This window comes from Phocoena sinus, chromosome 2 (assembly GCF_008692025.1).
Source record: "Phocoena sinus isolate mPhoSin1 chromosome 2, mPhoSin1.pri, whole genome shotgun sequence".
Classification (NCBI taxonomy): domain Eukaryota; kingdom Metazoa; phylum Chordata; class Mammalia; order Artiodactyla; family Phocoenidae; genus Phocoena; species Phocoena sinus.
The window spans coordinates 11,266,954-11,286,409 of record NC_045764.1 but is presented as its reverse complement, the minus strand read 5'-3'; the positions used below and the strand labels follow the sequence as shown (position 1 = coordinate 11,286,409).

At 40.9% G+C, this 19,456-nt stretch overlaps 1 protein-coding gene across 6 annotated transcripts in view; it reads right to left on the bottom strand.

Moving 5' to 3' along the window:
• Nucleotides 1-712: 712 nt before the first annotated feature.
• Nucleotides 713-19,456, bottom strand: part of ARHGAP21 (Rho GTPase activating protein 21) — a 128,473-nt gene continuing 109,729 nt past the window's right edge. For 5 of the 6 annotated variants that reach the window (XM_032622119.1, XM_032622122.1, XM_032622121.1 and 2 more), the window contains 13 exons: nt 18,152-18,436; nt 15,102-15,166; nt 14,886-15,025; nt 13,835-13,977; nt 12,649-12,804; nt 12,474-12,552; nt 11,352-11,425; nt 11,185-11,274; nt 9,405-9,530; nt 9,169-9,210; nt 8,743-8,848; nt 6,813-6,844; nt 713-3,167 (listed from right to left, as the gene is read on the bottom strand). In XM_032622119.1, coding sequence (XP_032478010.1) covers nt 1,506-3,167; nt 6,813-6,844; nt 8,743-8,848; nt 9,169-9,210; nt 9,405-9,530; nt 11,185-11,274; nt 11,352-11,425; nt 12,474-12,552; nt 12,649-12,804; nt 13,835-13,977; nt 14,886-15,025; nt 15,102-15,166; nt 18,152-18,436 — 3,000 coding nt within the window. In that variant the 3' untranslated portion in view covers nt 713-1,505. The remainder of the gene's footprint in view (nt 3,168-6,812; nt 6,845-8,742; nt 8,849-9,168; nt 9,211-9,404; nt 9,531-11,184; nt 11,275-11,351; nt 11,426-12,473; nt 12,553-12,648; nt 12,805-13,834; nt 13,978-14,885; nt 15,026-15,101; nt 15,167-18,151; nt 18,437-19,456) is intronic. The other variant, XM_032622123.1, reaches the window with a different exon arrangement.

Below are 19,456 nucleotides of genomic sequence, written 5' to 3'. Positions count from 1 at the left end.
GATACAAAGGGAATAAATTAAGAGACGTTAAATAATTTGTCCAAGTTTATGTATCTAGGAAGTATAGAGTTGGTTTGACTTCCAAATGCATGTTCCCTTCACTCATAATCTCCAGAAAAAGGTAAACAGCATATATGACTTCAGCTAAAAAAGTTAAATATTATCTGTGTATACGAGTGAAGTTAGGCCAATGGAAACATTTACAAGAGATCCCTGCCAAACACGGCCAAAAAGAGAGGGGTAGTGTATAGAGTAGGTAAATTTTTTTTTTTTTTTTGCGGTACGCGGGCCTCTCACTGTCGTGGCCTCTCCCGTTGCGGAGCACAGGCTCCGGACACGCAGGCTCAGCGGCCACGGCTCACGGGCCCAGCCGCTCCGCGGCACGTGGGATCTTCCCGGACCGGGGCACGAACCCGCGTCTCCTGCGTCGGCAGGCGGACTCTCAACCACTGAGCCACCAGGGAAGCCCTAGGGTAGGTAAATTTTTAAAAGTCAGAACCAGGGACTTCCCTGGCCGTCCAGTGGTGAGGACTCCGCGCTTCCACCGCAGGGGGCACAGGTTCAATCCCTGGTCAGGGAACCAAGATCCTGCGTGCCACACCGCAGCAAAAAATTAAATAAGTACATAAATAAATAAATGTCAGAACCAATTAAGGCAGTTATAAATGGATGGCATTTAAATATATATATTAGAATAAGTTTCAAGCCATGCGAAGTTCACCAAAACAGTTTTTATTTCCAGTGTTTAATTGGGTACGCACACAGGCATGACACAGGTTTGGATCCATTAAGTCCTCATGCAGAATTATATTCTTCTCCATAAAGAAGCCAGTTCCATCCAGGTCACTATCTACACACCTATGTTACAACATTTATATCAAATCTGGTATCTGAAGAAAAGATACACATATAATATGTTCATTTAAGTTACGTATTTTACAGAAAGATTAAAAATTCAAGTCACACAAAACTCAAAAACTGTATTAAAAGTTTGAATAGAAAACTCAGAGATCCACCTGGAATGACTAGAGAATGGAAGTTCTGTATCTACCTGTGTTAAAACTGGTAAATGTGATGAAATTTGTTACCAATAAAACGCGTCTGTTTACTCAGTGTAAGTTATCTAATTTTAACAATATGGCACCCTAAAAACCAAATGTATTTTTATGATGAGGCACTTTTGTTAGTGATGAAACCAAAAGAACACATTTGCTGCATACTAATGCCAGCTATTTTCTTCAGTAATGTCGGGTGTATGCACTATGTGGTGAGTCGCAACAAATAACCTTGCTCGTTTGTATACAACTATCCAATATATTTTTAAATACATATATATGTTCTTCTGGCTGTAGTAAAATGCACTGTAAAGCTAGTTCACGGTGCAAAGTGATGAAACCAGCCCAAATGAAGGCTGCATAATAACAACTCTGGTATAAGAAAATATTTACAGAGTTATGGAACGTGGAACAGTAGCTTTTATTCGCTGGAGTGGACGTGCCCCCAGTTTAAAGACAGGGATGGGACTGTGCTTTGTTGCCTGGGGTTTCGGACAGTTGATGAGGTTGGGCCGTCGCTGCAGAGCTGGCGTTTTGGCTCGTGTTCTGGAAGCTTTCTCCATTGATTTGGTCAGGTGGCTGGGGTGGTGTGGAAAGAGGGGGCCTACTAGTTGAAGCCAAGGTGCTGGGAGAACTGTCTGCATCGGACTGAGAAGACAGGGCCGGCTCCGTGGTGGGTATCTCTAACGGGCTCAGGCTCTGGGGCTGGGGGTCCCCCGCGTCCCCTCTGCTCAGGTCAGCCGTACTGGTGCGTAGCCGCTCCCTGGCCAGCCAGTCTGAGATGGACAGGTCCTGGGCTGAGCATTTGGGCTTCAACCGTGTGACGGCTGAAAGCTCGGATTCTCTGTCCCCACTCTGCTCCTGCGCTTTCCAGAAATTCAAAACACTGATTTCAGTAGCATCCCTGTGCCCTCCCAGCGTGTGTCTGCGTTTGATGTTTTTCCTTTTGGCAGGATCGTCGTTGGTTTTTTGATTTCCTACTCCAAACATGTCATCTGCCGGTGCTTTGGGCCTCAGTTTTAACCGATCAGCTATTTTCGTTTTCCAGGTGGGTTCCTGTTTCTCGGATTCGCTTCTGGCTGGTGGTGTCAGTAAACTCCCCGTTGATTTTCCTTTTTTCATCACCTCGAACACTTTCGTGATGGAAGGGGCTTCTTTCTCATTCTTGGCATCTCCTAGAGTCGCGCTGTCTGACTTGAATCTGGCGGATTTTTTCCTGGACAGAGTGTCACACTCAATCAGCTTATGGGAACTGAAGAGCTGTCTCCGACTCTCTAAACTCGGTGTTAAACTCCCCTCCGTACAGCTGACTTCACTGCCTTCGGAGTCCCGCCGGCTCATCTTCGTGGCCTCGTGCAGTTTTCCACGGAGGAGCCTCTCGGAGGCCAGCGCAGCGGGGAAGACGGGGAAGTCGCTCTCGCTGTCCGTCTCCACCGGCCGCCCCTCGCTGACCAGCTCGCTCCTCTCGTCGTCGGCGTCGTCCCCCCTGCTCTCAGCCACCGACTGTACTTCGGGGCTCAGCCGGCTGGAGTCGAGGCCGGTCACGGAGGGGGCGGGCGATGTCGCCGAGCAGTCGACGGTGATGGTGCCGACACTGACCAGAAACTCGCCGACTCTGGGTTCGGGGCTGGTGGATTTCTTGGTGGAAAACCTCGCCAGAGCGCCGGAATCGGGCCCCGTCTCGTCCGGGTGGGAGGCCTTCTGGGCCGCGAGGGCTCTGGGGCCCTCTTTCAGGATGGCCAGGCGACAGCTCGGGGTGGGCGACCTGCTCTGCTTGGCGCCCTGGGGGGCCGGGGGCTCCGCGCTCTCCCCCCGCAGGGCTCGCTGATCAGCTCTGGCCACGCTGCCATCCTTCTTCGCGTGATTTTCTTTGCAAGCCACGGTCCTTTGTTTCCTGCCCGGTGTCTCGCTCTCTTTTTTGGACTCTTCTTTAATATCGTTGTGACCCTGCTCTGCGTCTTCTTTCTTAAAAAACACATTGTCCAGTTCGTCTTCCGAGCTGCTGGGCTGTGCTTTTTCTTTTGGTTTCTTCCTCTTGCGACTGGCGGCCGCGAAGATGGACGACACAAGCAGGTCCCTGCTATACTGATCTTTTCCGGATCCCCAAGAACCCTGGGGAGCAGAGACACGAGACTTTGAACATAAGAACGTTATTGAGTTCACTTTCTGAAAAGGTCCCCCCGCCCCGCACCAATATTTCTTTTGTGTTTTTTTTTGTGTGTGTGTGATTTCCATTGCTTTGGTGATTATTTTTTATTTTATTTTTTAACTGAAATATAGTTGATTTACAATGCTGTGCCCATCTGTGCTGTACAGCAAAGTGACTCGGTTATACACATATAGACATTCCTTTTTTTCACATTCTTTTCCATGATGGTTTAGCACAAGAGATTGAATATAGTTCCCTGTGCTGTACAGCAGGACCTTGTTGTTTAGCCATCCTCTATATAACATTGAATCGTTTGCATCTGCTCATCCCAAACCCCCACTCCTTCCCTCCCCCTCCCCCAAGTATTTCTTAACCACTAAAGCTAAGTAATAACAGGGTGTAGTTTTTACAGCCCCTTTTAACTTGTACCTAAGACAACTTCTTATTTTTATTTAACCTGTCCCATTTCTTGCCTGGTGGTATTTATCTGCCATGTCACAGCTGACATACACCTGTCTTTCAGGGACACCTTCTGTGCTTGGGGCCCTCTCGCACTCCTATTCTTCTTGACTTCCCTCCATCTACAGACCGTCCCTGCTTCTGCTACCCTCAGAGGGTCCTCAGGTTCCTTCCTCTGGAACACGGGTCTCATAAAGAGTCAATATTCTGACTGAGTAGAATATAATATTCTGACATTGGTTAAAATTTTATGACTGACTTCAATCTTCCAATTACAGCTATCACATGATACAGATACTGTATCAGATAAGCTGATTAAGATAAGGGAGCTCCTGGGTTCTCATTAGTTCAGGCAGGCTCGATCTGCAGAAACTGGCCTTAGGTAAATCAAGTTGGCACTGTCTTCACTGATCTCAAGTAACAACCAAATCATGAAGTTCAAAAAACATCAGGTCAATTAAAGACCTGAAATCCTTACCATAGAAACACTGCAGTGCCCTGTATTGAGAAAGTGGCAGTGCGACCAATTGGCTTTGTCAGCTACGCCTAATAGGTTCTTGATGATGACTGTTTAAGTGTTCATAATGTACCTACAGGCTAAGTAAATTCGGGTTGGGGAGGGGGCGGTGTCAATAAACACTAGCTGGTGTAACACGCGCCATTTAAGTCAAGCAGGCAGGCAGGAAGTATGCAGAGTAACAGAAACTGAGTGATAGTTTCTCTGTTGTCATAAAAATCTTAGACAAGTTGGAACTACTATACTGAAGTCTTGAAAATTACAGTAAAAATTCAGGCTTTTGTATCAGAAAGGACTCACCAAAATGAAATCGCAGATTGATGGAACTTTGTTTTTATAAGTTATAAAGGATTTTATAATTATACAGGACCTTTCTAAGGGTTATTCACATTTAACACATTCTGTTGAAGACCGTAGGGGATGATGGCTGTGACTGAGCTCTGAATTAGAAGACCTGGTGTTCCTTCCCTAGCTTGCTGTGTATGACACTGAGCAAGTGATTCACTTTTAAACACCTCAACTTCATTGTTGATTTAAGTGAGAAGAAATTAGATAATACTATCTTTAAGATTCCCAGTGGTTCCCTTTAAAATTCGATGTTTCTGTGATCACTATGTGTTGGAGCAAATGACTATATTATTTTACAACTGAAAATAATTGTTACAAAGGATTGTATCATTTGGACATCCATCATATTATAGGTATAATACAAACACCACCATAATTTAATTAAGATGAAGAGACTGCTGTAACCACAGGTTAAGAAATATGCATCTAGTAAGAGGAAAGGAGGGAATTTCAAACAGGTATGAAATCTAAAGCCGAAAAATCTAAATCTAAAATCTTATATTCTGGCCAAAAGAGGTGGGAAACTGTTCCAAAGTAAAGAAGTCTAAGGAGACATGACAACATAACGCAAGGGGCGATCCTTGATTGCATCCTATATACAGGAAAAGAAAAAACAACACACATTATTGGGACAACTGGCGAAATTTGTGTAAAAACTGTACATTAGAAATAATAATGTATTGTACTCATGTGAACTACCAGAATACAATAATTATGCTGTCATTACATAGAAGAATCCCCTTGCTCTTCGGAGATGCACACTGAAGCATTTAGGGGCGAAGTGTTATCATGTCTATAAGTTAACTCTCAAAGGACTCAGAAAAAAAAAATTACATATATATCAAGATTTACCAACTGATAAATCTAGGGCAAAAGGTTTGGGTGCTATTATTCCAATAACTTTTTTGTAGGCTTACAATTTTTCAAAATGAAAAGTTGGGGTAAAAAGATGGTAAAAATCACAATATAAGTGATAGCAAATGATAGATCATTCAATATTTTATGATACTTTCTGCAAGAAATTCAATTCTAATTTAGTCATATGTGATCCCATTATGTTTAGAAATGATATGTAATGATATGTATGTCTCATTTCCAAATAGAACATCTGAACAAATTTATTGACAATTCTACTTGCTACAGTCTCAGAGGAGCAAAGCTGGCACAAACTGAATTAATGAAGGACTTTCGAACTGAATGTCTTAAAAACTACTAAAAAGTGTACTTTGGTGGTGGTCCCAACAGAACACAAATTATGTAAACAAAAATTGATTATAAAAACAAATTCAGGGACTTCCCTGGTAGTGCGGTGGTTAAGAATCCGCCTGCCAATGCAGGGGAACACGGGTTCGAGCCCTGGTCCAGGAAGATCCCACATGCCGCAGTGCAACTAAGCCCGTGCGCCACAACTACTGAGCCTGTGCTCTAGAGCCCGCGAGCCACAACTACTGAGGCCCGTGTGCCTAGAGGCCGTGCTCTGCAATGAGAAGCCACCGCAACGAGAAGCCCATGCACCGCAACGAAGAGTAGCCCCCACTCGCAGCAACTAGAGAAAGCCTGCAAGCAGCAACGAAGACCCAGTGCAGCCATAAATAAATAAATAAATTTATTAAAAACAAAACAAACAAACAAAAAAAACCAAAATGAGTGATCTTGTTGAAAAGAAGGCAAGAATATATATTTTCATAAAAAATGTATAATAATAATAAAGTCTATATTACTACTGAAATGTTTACAGAATGAAATAAAATGTTTGGGATTTGCTTCCAAATAGTCCCGAGGGACTTCCCTGGTGGTCCAGTAGTTAAGACTCTGAGCTTCTACTGTAGGGGACACGGGTCCCATCCCTGGTAGGGGAACTAAGATCCCACCTGCTGCGAGGCCAAAAAAAAAACCAAAAAAAAAACAAAAGTCATGAAGAGGAGGAAAGTGGGCGGGCGCAGATGAGACAAACTTGGCCATGTGTTAATTGTTAAGTGTGGATAATAAGGGCTCATTATATTATTCTCTCTGCTTCTGCATATGTCAGAAAATTTTCACATTAAGAATGAGGGGGTAAAGGCCTACTTCTTTGAATTATGCTAAACTACACGGAGATAAATCCAACACCCCACCATCCAGTATTCCTCTATCATATTCTATTTTAAGCATTCATTTTTCCCTTTATAAGACTCTGCTGGTCTGTCATCAGACACAGACAGGGGTGTGTCTGCATACCAGTCATACCAATCAGCCACGAAGCAATTCCCCTCTAAAATATTCCAAACTGTACAAAAAAATTTACCTTAGATTTTGTTGAGTCACTAGTAGCTGAATCTGTGAGAAGTTAAAGAAAACACGGTCAGTATTGGTCAGATTCTTTACTGCTTTCAACAAACAATGCAAAACTTATGGAAAAGACAGGCACAGAACAAAATGTGAAAGCAAAACTCAAAAACAATAGAACACAGTGGATAGTCAGAGCTCACAAAGATGCAAGCTGCACCACAGAAAGCCACCGCCATGAAAGGATGCTGTGAATTGTAGGCAGAATCAGCTCAATGATAGGAATGGCAAAGGAGCCCTGTACTAAACAAAACAGAAACACTAGTGTTTATTAAATGTGCTAAGCATTAAATCTAGCAATAAAGCAGCTTGAAGACCTTTTGAAGAATTGCACTATGTACCACATCCTGTATCTGAAACTGATACACAATGTAGAACGTTTAGGATTGTTGGCTGCCCTCGCTACAAATTGAGATGCTCAGACTCAGTGTATTTATGTTGATTTTTGTCAGACTGTCAATGTTAAATTTTAGAAGCATATACTGTGTGCGTAAGGATGCATTAGGATAACCCTGCTTCTAGGTCACTTTGACGTTACGTTAAATCATGCTGATCTCTGTGCTTTGGACCCCGGTTTCACATCTGTGCAGTCAGGGATCCTTTCGACTAGTTAAATTGCTACCAGTTTTCCAATTATTTATTAACAAATGCTATTATGGAAATGGAAAAATGGAGAGCATCATTTTACTGTCTGGCAAAAAACTCAGATTATACAAGTATAAAGAGGGTAGGAAGGGGCTAGCACTCTTCAGGACAACACCAATTTGGAAATTTTCTCTTTCAACTTCAGGGAAATGGATTTTCAGAATTAATGAGCTGAGCCCCATGCCACGCCCCTTTCAACACATGGCTCAATGCTTTATGACTTTAAGAACTGGTAGACCATACCATGCTATTTCTCCTCACGGTCTGCTTCAGAAATAACAAGAAACAGCAGAAAAACCTTTAAGAAAGTAGTAGTGATCTGTTTACAATAATCGTAAGAGAAAATGTACACCACAGATCAACTCGGTTTGCATTTACAGGAATCGGGGGTTTCTGCAGACAAGGCAGCTACAGTGTGGACAGCAGTCCTCCTTCTTCCTACAGTTCCAGCTGTCCATCAGGGACACCACGGAATCCACTAGCGACATGACCGTGTGATAGACTCCTCCCATCTCGCCTGTGCAACACCAGTATAGATTTGCCTGTGTCAGTAAGTGCTGGAAAGAAAACCCTTTAGGACTAAAACAAGAACTAGAGACAAAGGGAGAACATGGTGTAAAACATGCTAGGTTAGTGCAACAGTTTGGCAGGAGAAAATTTGCATCGAAAGAGCCTATTAGAACTGATACTTCACCGAACATGAGGGTGGCAATAGAAGACAGAAGAAAATGTCAAAGAAATTGACTTTTACGGTGACCTCTGTAGTGACAAGATGATATACTGCATTTCTGGGAATGGGGCCCATGAGCATTTTACGTATTTAATTGGCTGCTTTTTCAACAGAACGTCCAGCTCAAGAGTAAGAACTACTCATACTTTCTGCCATCACAGCAACCACATACTCAGTAGCGTGTATCTGCTTTACCTTGTGATGACTATTACATGGAAACTGTGAATTAAAAAAAAAGCACAAAACAGTGGTTCGCATGCTCATTTTCCCTCCTATTTCCTTTCCGACAAGCATTACAACTCCATGCACTGCCAACGGCATTACAGTCACTGGAAGATAATTCAGATCTATCAGAAGAGGAAGATTACATCATTTTTATTAGTGGAAAGGGAAAAAAAGAAGAGGAAAAGGAAAAAAAATCAGAGTGAATTGTTACTTATGATTGATTTGCTCTTTCATGTTATAAGAATTTAGCTTTTAACCTAGAGATCAATACTGCCCAGGCAAGAGTTACCTGATACATCTCCAGGGGAGACGCCTGTCCTTCCAATGTTGGTGAGTAAATGATCTATGTTTGGCACTGGCTGGGAGTCTACTGTGTTTTCCTCCTGCACTGTTGTCTATGGTTAATAAACAAAGATCTCTTCATCATCTCTTCAAAGATACTTTCTTTAAAATTCAAACAACATTTAGTAAAAGACACATTACTGAGTGGAGGACATATGCTTAATTTTTTACATTATTTGCATATAATTAATTACCAAATAAGTATCATACTTGGATTTTCATTAGACCAGAAACTGAGGCGCTATAGACCTGCTTTCGGGGTGCAAAGCAGACAATAGCATACAAAGCAGGAAGGTGACACAGTTGTAGGATCAGGATCTTGTGTGTCCCAAATGAGAAGAACAGAGTACAAATGCTGACGGACAATACTTACAAGAGGTTCTTCAGCACCTTCTTCTGTGAAAAACCAGTCATGCTAAAATTTAAAATAAAAAAGGTGAAAAAGAGAAATTAAATAACCCCCTACAGAGATCTATATTTTGGAGGATAGCACAGAAAAAAAGGTAATTCTCTTAGGAAAAAAAAAAAAAGTATAACCAAATTCTGCCCTACCAACCATCAGCTGCTCATGAAAAAGAATGTTCTCGATGAGCCGAAGCCTGGACTTACGTGCTGGATAAGCGTCTCTACGATCTTGTACTGGTCTGGCATGTGAGTGACCATGTGCGTCATGTTATCCTCAGAGGTCCTCACGAGAGTTGGACCAAACACTATGGCTAGGTTTCTGGGTTCCATCTGCAACAGAGGATGGTATTAGAAAATATCACAACTTTTCTTAAGAAAGTAGGCTTAAATTCCCATTGCATGCTTGGCATTTTACTTCTGAAAGACTCTTTTGATGAAAAGGAATTCAAAGAATGGTTGACTGATGTGTGTAAAAAAAAATAATGCTTCAGGGTTAGAGTTTCCATAAACTGATCTATATGCAAATTCTTTTTCTTGCTTTAATGACAACATACAATACTTAATTGGCATTTGTTTTTTCCAGGAAGTCTTTGATTGAAAACAATTGATCTGGTTCAAAACTAGTATTACAGGGAATTCCCTGGCAGTCCAGTGGTTAGGGCTCCACACTTCCAAGGCAGCGGGTACAGGTTCCATCCCCGGTCAGGGAACTAAGATCCCACAAGCCGTGCACCTCAGCCAAAAATAAGTATTAATAAAGCTGAATCAACTGACAAAAATATTAAAATCAAAGGGAATAAAACTTGCAAAAGAATAGGGAAAACCTCTCCCCTCAAAAACTAAACAAATGGAAAGAGATACATAAAAATTTCCAAATTTGCCTGAGTAGTACATTAAGATCATGAATATGTAAAAACTAATGTCTGAAAATATTCTTTTGATAAAAATTTTACTTCAACCAAGACTTCCAAAGCTTGTTGCTTATCCTTGTACCAATGAACACCTCAGTATTACATGCCTATATGTTTGTATGTTTCCTTCCATGATAGTTTTTACTCCTGTTTAAGTACCTGATTGTCAAAGGTGCAAACCTTTTGTTTTTCTTTGTTATATCTTATAAGTATCTGGTGTAATTTTTTGACCTTAGGGTTTGATTAAAATATTAAATAACCAATCCCAAAAACATACAAGAGGGTAAAAAACCATTGTGGAACTCAAAAAAAAAAGAAAAATCAAACTGGTCTTGGGATCCACACCAAAAATTTAGTTTCTATCCATCACCAGACAGTTGATCCCCCTTACCCTTTCACCCTCCCCTGCACCCCTGCCCCTTCCCCTCTGGTAACCACTACTGTGTTCCCTGTATCTATGTGTTGTTTTCGTTTGGTTTGTTCATTTATTTTGTGTGTGGTTTTTTTTTTTATTCCATGTGAGTAAAATCATACAATATTCATCCAAAAGATATTTCTTTAAACCAATCAGGAAAAGCTACACGTGAACAGACTACTAGATAATACGATGGAATAGTAAATTTTGTTGTGTTTGATAAAGGTAATATGGTGGTATGAAAACAAAACCAAAACAATTTATCTGCTAAATCTAAATGAAACAAAACAAAAAAAGAAAATGTCTGTTGTTTTTCACTGTATACCATTTGATACATTTGTACTGTTGTTTGTGCAAATACTGCCCATTCAAAATATTAATATACAGTTGAAAAATAAAAGAAGTAAAATTTCTGACTTTTTCATTTTTCTTGCTGGATAAACATAAAAGAAAATGTCTTGAAAAAACAACAATTCATATTTTGGGGATCTTTTGCTTGTAAGAGTGATCTTTAAAGGGACGTGATCACCAGTATGATGTATTTTAGAGCTTCTGTTTAATTATAACCTATTTTTGACTATTTCACATGAAGCAGTGAAGTACATCTTGTCAACTAAAGCCACTGAAAGTACATCTCTTCAATAAACAGTTTACACACCTTATTTTTTTCTGAATTTTCTGCCACTGTCTTCAGATGAGCCGAAAGAAACTTGAGTGTTTCATAATGATGTTCGGGCAAATCATGAATCTGAAACATATTATTTTCATGATGGATTTAAATGCTGAACTTTTGTTGTACCTCCAAAAATATAAAATAATACCTACTAGTCTTTTTAATGTTTTCAGACGATCTAGAGGATCTTCCTTACGATTGGCTTCAATAAAGTCGGCATATTTATCTGACAACAGTAAGAACAAAAAAAAACAAATTCATCTTAAATTGTTTAGGTGAGCTGTAATCTAGTTTCCCTTTAAGGTTCAATTTCAAACCACAATTAAAAAGAAAAAAATAGTAGGGAAGACCCCCAAATAGCCTTTGAAATGTTGTCCTAAAACTACTATAGGGGCTTCCCTGGTGGCACAGTGGTTAAGAATCCACCTGCCAATGCAGGGGACACGGGTTCGAGCCCTGGTCCAGGAAGATGCCACAGGCCACGGAGCAACCAAGCCCGTGGGCCACAGCTACTGAGCCTGCACTCTAGAGCCCATGAGCCACAACTACTAAGCCCGTGTGCCACAAGTACTGAAGCCCGCGTGCCTAGAGCCCGTGCTCTTCAACAAGAGAAGCCACTGCGATGAGAAGCCTGCGCACCGCAACGAAGAGTAGCCCCTGCTCGCTGCAACTAGAAAAAGCCCGTGAGCAGCAACGAAGACCCAATGCAGCCACAAATAAATTTATAAAAAATAAAATAAAATAAAATAAAACTACTATAGTTTTTAATGATTCCTCTAGGCCTTATCAAACAAAGGAAATTCCCTAAAATGTGAGTTCTCTGAGGGTAGAGCCTGTATTTACACAGTCTGTCCACTTTCTCTCCCCGCACTGCAACATCTACTACAAGGTCTTATCTAAGTCAAATAGTTGGCTTGGCTGAAAAAAATGCTTTTCTACTAATTGTACCTTATTATGCCTGAAGGCTTTTCACTGAGAACAATAACAACATATTTTCAACTCAGCTGTAAACATGAATGAACAGGATAATATATATTTTTACTGAACTTTAACGTTTTATAAACTGTTTTTCACTGAAATGTATCAGGAGGAAAAAAACATCCAAATGACAAAAAATAGGACATGATTGTGCTTTGTATACAAGTAAGAACTAAACAAAACCTCCTGTTTCTTTTGACAAAAATATTTTCCCCTGGTTCAATTTAATATGCTGTGGTTTCCCAACAATGTAATGTTCAACTGTTGCATCGGTGCCTTTGGTGGGGTTAACTCACCATTTGTGAAAAGTGGTTCAGGGAGTTTTCTGAAGAAGGATTTTAGTAAACTGCTTATCACATTCAAATCTCGCCATTTCTAGGTATGCAAAATAAAAATACCGTATTTTTGTAGTCAATACCGCAAAGGAAAAAAAAACACACCAGTTATTCAAATAGAAATACGCAAACTTACATCGTCTTGTATATCAATATCAGCCATTCCCTTGTTGAGTTCCTCCTGCATACTTGAGATGGCTGCATTGTTTCCAGGAACTCTATAAATACCTGTATATTCAAGACCTCTTTCTTCAACTAATTTGCAACATATGTCAACTATTAATGGAATATACTGCAAAACAAGAAATAAGCATTTTATTTAACACAGCATGAATGTTTACCTTCAGTTAGTAGATACATATCGTAGCTAAAAGGCCCTTTTCATCCAAAAGGAAACAGTATATAAATTGCTGTTATTTGATACAGAGAAAATAAAGAATAGAAACACTGGAGAACTGGGAAGAGACAAAACCAGCAAGAGGGGCTTCCCTGGTGGCGCAGTGGTTGAGAGTCCGCCTGCCGATGCAGGGGACACGGGTCTGTGCCCCGGTCCGGGAAGATCCCACATGCCGCGGAGCGGCTGGTCCCGTGAGCCATGGCCGCTGAGCCTGCGCGTCCGGAGCCTGTGCTCCGCAACGGGAGAGGCCACAACAGTGAGAGGCCCGCGTACCGCAAAAAAAAAAAAAAAAAAAAACCAGCAAGAGATAGTTGAGTCAGTGGAAAGAGAATGAATAGGTCAAGACTGAAAGAGGAGGCCCCACAGGGAGATAATAGTCTAAAGAAGAAACAAGAGCGAGTAGGGAGAATGTGGCAACAGTTCAGTTGAATAAAAGAAGGGGGACGGGGAAGAGGAGGGGGAAAGAAGAACATCCATCCACTCACGATATGAATCCTAACGTGGGCATTGTAAACACACGCACGCGCACACACACACATACACGCGCACACACACGCGCACACATTTACATTTATCACACTTTCTTATTCAGACTCTTGTTCCCATCCTTCTTTTAAAATGCTGAAAACAGAAACACACACGACTTGAAAATGACTTCTTACCGATAGTTTCAGATACATTCTTAGCCATTGAATAATTATTCTATTTCAGAGTCAACACATTAGAAAAAAGCATTATAGATAAAATTACTCCATACACCCGTACAGGTCAGACATGCTTAGAGAAACTAAGGTCTGTTAAGAAGAGGAAAATACTCAACAGATGGACAGATACGCCCTGTGACCTGCACGGCTGTGTACTCGGGTCCTGTTATGACAACGGCTGAATTAATGGCTTTAGGAAATCTGGCGGGCTGGTGTCTTACCCGATTAGTATGAGCTGGTGGGCAGTCATCCAGTCTGACCCCGAACGTTCCTGTAGCAGTAGGCTTTTTTTCAAATGTCTTTCTCATAATACTTGGAATGCCTTTTCTCCATGTGCCTTTGTCTTTTGGGGGACTAGTGTCATCTTTTGATCGTTATTCAAAAGAAAATGACATGAAAAGAAAATAGAAACAAGAGTGTTTAAATCATGACTTTAAAGATCCTTTATCAATATTTATATAAATCAGAGTCCTGTACTATAAATAACATATCCTTTATGTATCAAACATATTCTATTCTATTCTATTCTCTTCCTGATATAGCACTCCTTTCAACCCTCCATATAATTTAGTACAAATCAATTCTGCTTCTTCACCCTTTGACAATCTGTACCATGATTTTCTTTAAAACAGTCAAGACAATAGAATTAATGTGACATCTTTATAGTGAGATTTTAGCAAAAGTAAACATAATGGTTTTATTTCAAAACGAAAGCATCTGGATCCTCTGCATTTATCAAATTGGCAGTTTTTGACATACATGTATGTGTTGTATTTTCCTTCACTTGATCTTTATTATAAGAACTGGTGTGTTGGGCTTCCCTGGTGGCGCAGTGGTTGAGAGTCCACCTGCCGATGCAGGGGACACGGGTTCGTGCCCCGGTCCGGGAAGATCCCACATGCCGTGGAGCGGCTGGGCCCGTGAGCCATGGCCGCCGAGCCTGCGTGTCTGGAGCCTGTGCTCCGCAACGGTAGAGGCCACAACAGTGAGAGGTCCACATACCGCAAAAAAAAAAAAAGAACTGGTGTCTTGGACCCCAGCTTAAGGGAAAGGCCCCACCAGCCTGGACCAGGCCCCCAGTGATCTCTGGGTTAGCTCACCCTGAGCTGAGGTCCGCAGAAAAGGCACAGAAAAACATGAAAACACCTTTAAAATCCCAATTTTATTTAAAAAAAAAAAAAAAAATTTTTTTTTTTTTTACTTAAGTATAGTTGATTTACTACAAACCCAATTTTAAATCCTAAATTTATCTAGGAATGCTGATATCAGTACCTTTACTGAGAAGCTTCCTTTCTGACTCTTCCTTGGGGGAGTGTGGACTTTGAGTCCGAGGCTCTGCTTTAGCACCGAGTAGAGTCTGTCGGATGCTGAGACTCTGGCGAGGGGTCTTTGGCAACTGCTCTGCTTTGCTGCTGAAAGAAAGGAACATTTCTGACCAAGTACGTATTTTACATCCCAGTTAACCTGCAGGCATGGTGGGATTCTCACCTCATCAGACTGTTGTATTCTTTTATTCTTCGACTAATCAGATCCCTGTTAGTAACTCCAGTGTCCTACAGAATAAATAGAAGGTAGAATTAGAAAGTCAACTCTAAACTCCCTAAATAAGGATCCTACTCTTTCTGGGGGGCAGGGGGGAGCTCTATACTGTACTACTTTGCTTATTCAATAGAGACTCCATGCAGTTGTTTTTAAAGCTCTATTCAAATCATGACCTAACTTCACTAAGTGACAAACGTTCAAGTGCCTCTGCCACTGCCAAGAGTCTTCTGTGTATTTTCTGTACCCCAGCAACACCTAGACTAGTACCAGCAAGTAGCCAGTGTTCAAACTTACTGAATTGATCTGGGGTTTTTAATAAATGACTGGGAGGCAGTGAGCCAGTTTTTTCTCTCGCTAATACCAGAAAGAATGATCAGCGTTTCAAAATAATACAGTTGGATAAAAGATGGAATACTGCCAAAATGTGTTAATGATTAATTGATAGGAACAGTGAGACTAAGGGTCAATTAGTATCAGAAGTGACAGTTATATTAGCAGAAGAAAAAAGCTCAGACGTGGCTTTATTAACCTCAACAAGTTAACCTCAATAATATGCTACATGGAAAACTCAGAGTTGACCATAAGGAGATGATTTTTTTTTTCCCTACTGGTTCCAATTATAAATTGACATGTGTCCGCAAGTATTTTTTTTACTTGTCTCGTTTTGGTCATAGCGAAAGTTACAATTTACAAAGAATACAGACTTTATAAATTCTCGAATTCAAATAGATTCTTCTCATTTACCAACTGAAAGAGGATATGGTTAAGATCTAGAATAAGACTGCTTGACAATTCTGAGCTGTGTGACCCTGGGGAAATTACTTAACTTCTCTTTGCCACAAAGTTCCCTTGTTTGAAACATGGTGATGATAATAATAAGACACATTCATATGGTTGCTGAAATTAACTGACATAAAATGCTTAAAAGAGTGACTGCCATATGGTATATGCTCGGTGAATTATTACTTTCTTAGCTATAAAACTCGGTGAAAACACCCGTGTCTTAGAATCAGATGATAGTGATGATGCTATAATGGCTGACATGAAGTACATGTTCATGACCTACCAGACACTGGGGTGCGTTCTTCATAAGCATCACTTCATTCAATTTCTAAAAAAGCCCTATGTCTCAAAGATGAAGTCATCTACTGCCCAGCAGGACACCTGGCCATAGAGCAGGGGCTGATCAAACAGGAACTCCTTTGAACTGCTACTTAAAGCTGAAATCTACACCCAAGTTGTGATTCTCCCTGTTTACTCTGCCAAAACTCAGGTCTGATGTCTCTTTATAGCGGTGGTTGTAGAAAAAGGGCTGTATTGATATGGATCTGGTATTCGTTGTTCACGACAAACAAGGTAGAGTGTAAACTGTCAGACGAGAAAAAGTACAGGCATTTTCCTATGTTCTAAGTTTTCATGACTTGAATTGGATATAATGGAAATGACAGAATTCGAGAACATAATTTGCGTAACTTCATGGTTAATGTAGGTATTCCTGCATACTGTAATGGGAAAGTAGGGGGAAAGAACCTTGTGGGTTTTTTTTTTTGTCATAACAATGGGCACGCAAAGGAGAATAACGTCTAAGAAAAACTGCTGATGATATGAAAAAGGCACCCTTGAGCAAAATCTAGACTTAATCATTGCTGAATCTGCTCTGTAAAGTTTACAGTTATGTACACTTAAAAAAAAAATCTTGGGCTTCCCTGGTGGCGTGGTGGTTGAGAGTCCACCTGCCAATGCTGGGGACACGAGTTCATGCCCTGGTCCGGGAAGATCCCACATGCCGTGGAGCGGCTGGGCCTGTGAGCCATGGCCGCTGAGCCTGCGCCTCCGGAGCCTGTGCTCCGCAACGGGAGAGGCCACAACAGTGAGAGACCCCTGTACCGCAAAAAAAAATCTTCACTTAAAAAAAAAATCTTCACTACTGAAAGTTCTGCTGTAAAAAATAACTTGATGGTTGTGAGTCAGAAACTCTCCTTATTAAAAAGAAAAGGTGGCTTATAACATGATTTCTGATACTACAAGTTTTCTTAGAAACCAATTACTGTATTACAGTAGGCTATATGATATTCTTGCCTGCATAATTTCATTAACAAGAATCATGCTATCAGTGTCTCTGCATTTACACAGCAATTTGTTTGGAGATGCATTTTCGCTGTAACTTAAGCCCACAACAACCCTGGTTTTGACACAAAGAAACAGATCTGGAATTATTCAGTCACAAAGGTAATGACCAGGACTAGGAACCTAGGTCTCTGCTCAGTGCTTCACTGCTTCTGAGAAGGTATGCAGCATGTATGAATAATCTGCTTTTCTAGGTCAGTAATGGTGATTTTCCCAATAAGTGAAAATAATATAATATAGGTACACTTGAGTTTTCCTTTTTTTTTTGGCAGCACCGTGTGGCTGGTGGAATCTTAGTTCCTCAAACATGGATCGAACCTGTTCCCTTGGCAGTGGAAGCACAGAGTCCTAACCACTGAACTGCCAGGGAAGTCCCTGAATTTTCCCTCTGATCAACTTTTTTTTTCTTTAATTAATTTATTTCATTTATTTATTTTTGGCTGAGTTGCGTCTTCATTGCTGCGTGCGGGCTTTCTCTAGTTGCTGCAAACGGGGGCTACTCTTCATTGTGGTGCAGAAGCTTCTCACTACGGTGGCTTCTCTTGCTGTGGAGCACAGGCTCTAGGCACACAGGCTCAGTAGTTGTGGCTCGCGGGCTCTAGAGCGCAGGCTCAGTAGCTGTGGTGCACGGGCCTGAGCTGCTCCGCGGCATGTGGGATCTTCCTGGACCAGGGCTCGAACCCGTGTCCCCGGCATTGGCAGGCGGATTCTTAACCACTGAGCCACCAGGGAAGCCCTGATCAACTATTTTTAAGTGAAGATAGCACGTTATAATTTTTTTAAAATGATGTATCAGATTCTTTCAGTCTCCTTTAAAAAGAAAATGTTGCGACAGCGTCAGTTTTATCAATGTCGTTTTGGACACTAACCTCCTCATTTAAGTTGCTGCTCTCCTGGATGCTCTTGATCCAGGCTAGCATGTCGTCCCTGTCTTCAGCCTGAAACAGGCACTCACAGTCAGACGTGGTGAGTCGAAAGACATTTTTCCTCTTGGTCTCGCTGTAAGAGATGTCTATTAAGCAAGCGTTAACACTGATGGGCTGCTCCTCTTCAGACGGAGTCGTCTGTTCTCGTTTATCTTTGTACAGGTACAGCGAATGGCCCCGAAGTACAACATACATCTGCTTCCATGGTCGAATACTTCCACCAACTCGCTGGAGAACATGAGACAGATCAGGCATACTCAACACTTGGCTAAATCTTAGTGACAGGACAGATGCATCTAGCAACACTGTTAACACACTTAAATGTATACCCAACGTGGCAGATGCCTGCTTTACGTCATTATGTATTTGTTAGGGCAGGAAAGACAAAAAGTGTGGAACGTAAACCAAGTTGGGTAATGTATTCCTATCACAATCAAGGGCAATGAAATCTCAACTTTAATTGGGTTGAGAAAATAAAATGAACAAAGTTAATTAGGATAAAGCGAGTGTAGTAAAATATATAAAAAATGCTAACGGAATAGAAAATGAGGAAAAAGGTCAGTCAGAAAAATTCTGAGTGAAAGCAAGGCTTAAGACAAGTCTTAGATCATGCAAATGACAAACACTGAAAAAACTAATCCCAAAAGGATATGCAGACGTAATGAATTTAGTTAACAAAACTGATCAACTTTATACGGTCAAGCAACAACATGCAAGATGGGTTTTCTGAAAAAAAATTTGATACTCTTTTGACGGTATTAAAGTTTTCTTATAAATTAAGCTACACAGATATTGTAGAAAATTTTCTGATGAAGTTTTTCTTATATTGTTATCTATTTAACGAAGCATATATTGATATTGATATTCATTTAAATACCTCTATATTTATAAAATAAGGGGAAACAATAAAATTATTATAAAGGCAACTTGAAACTCTGCAAGCCAGAAGGAAGTGGCAGGACATGTTTAAAGTGATGAAAGGGAAAAACCTACAACCAAGATTACTCTACTCAGCAAGGATCTCATTCAGATTTGACGGAAAAATTAAAACCTTTAAAGACAAACAGAAGTTAAGAGAATTCGGCACCACCAAACCATCTCTACAACAAATGCTAAAGGAACTTCTCTAGGCAGGAAACACAAGAGAAGGCAAAGACTTACAATAACAAACCCAAAACAATTAAGAAAATGGTAATAGGAACATACATATCGATAACTACCTTAAATGTAAATGGATTAAATGCTCCA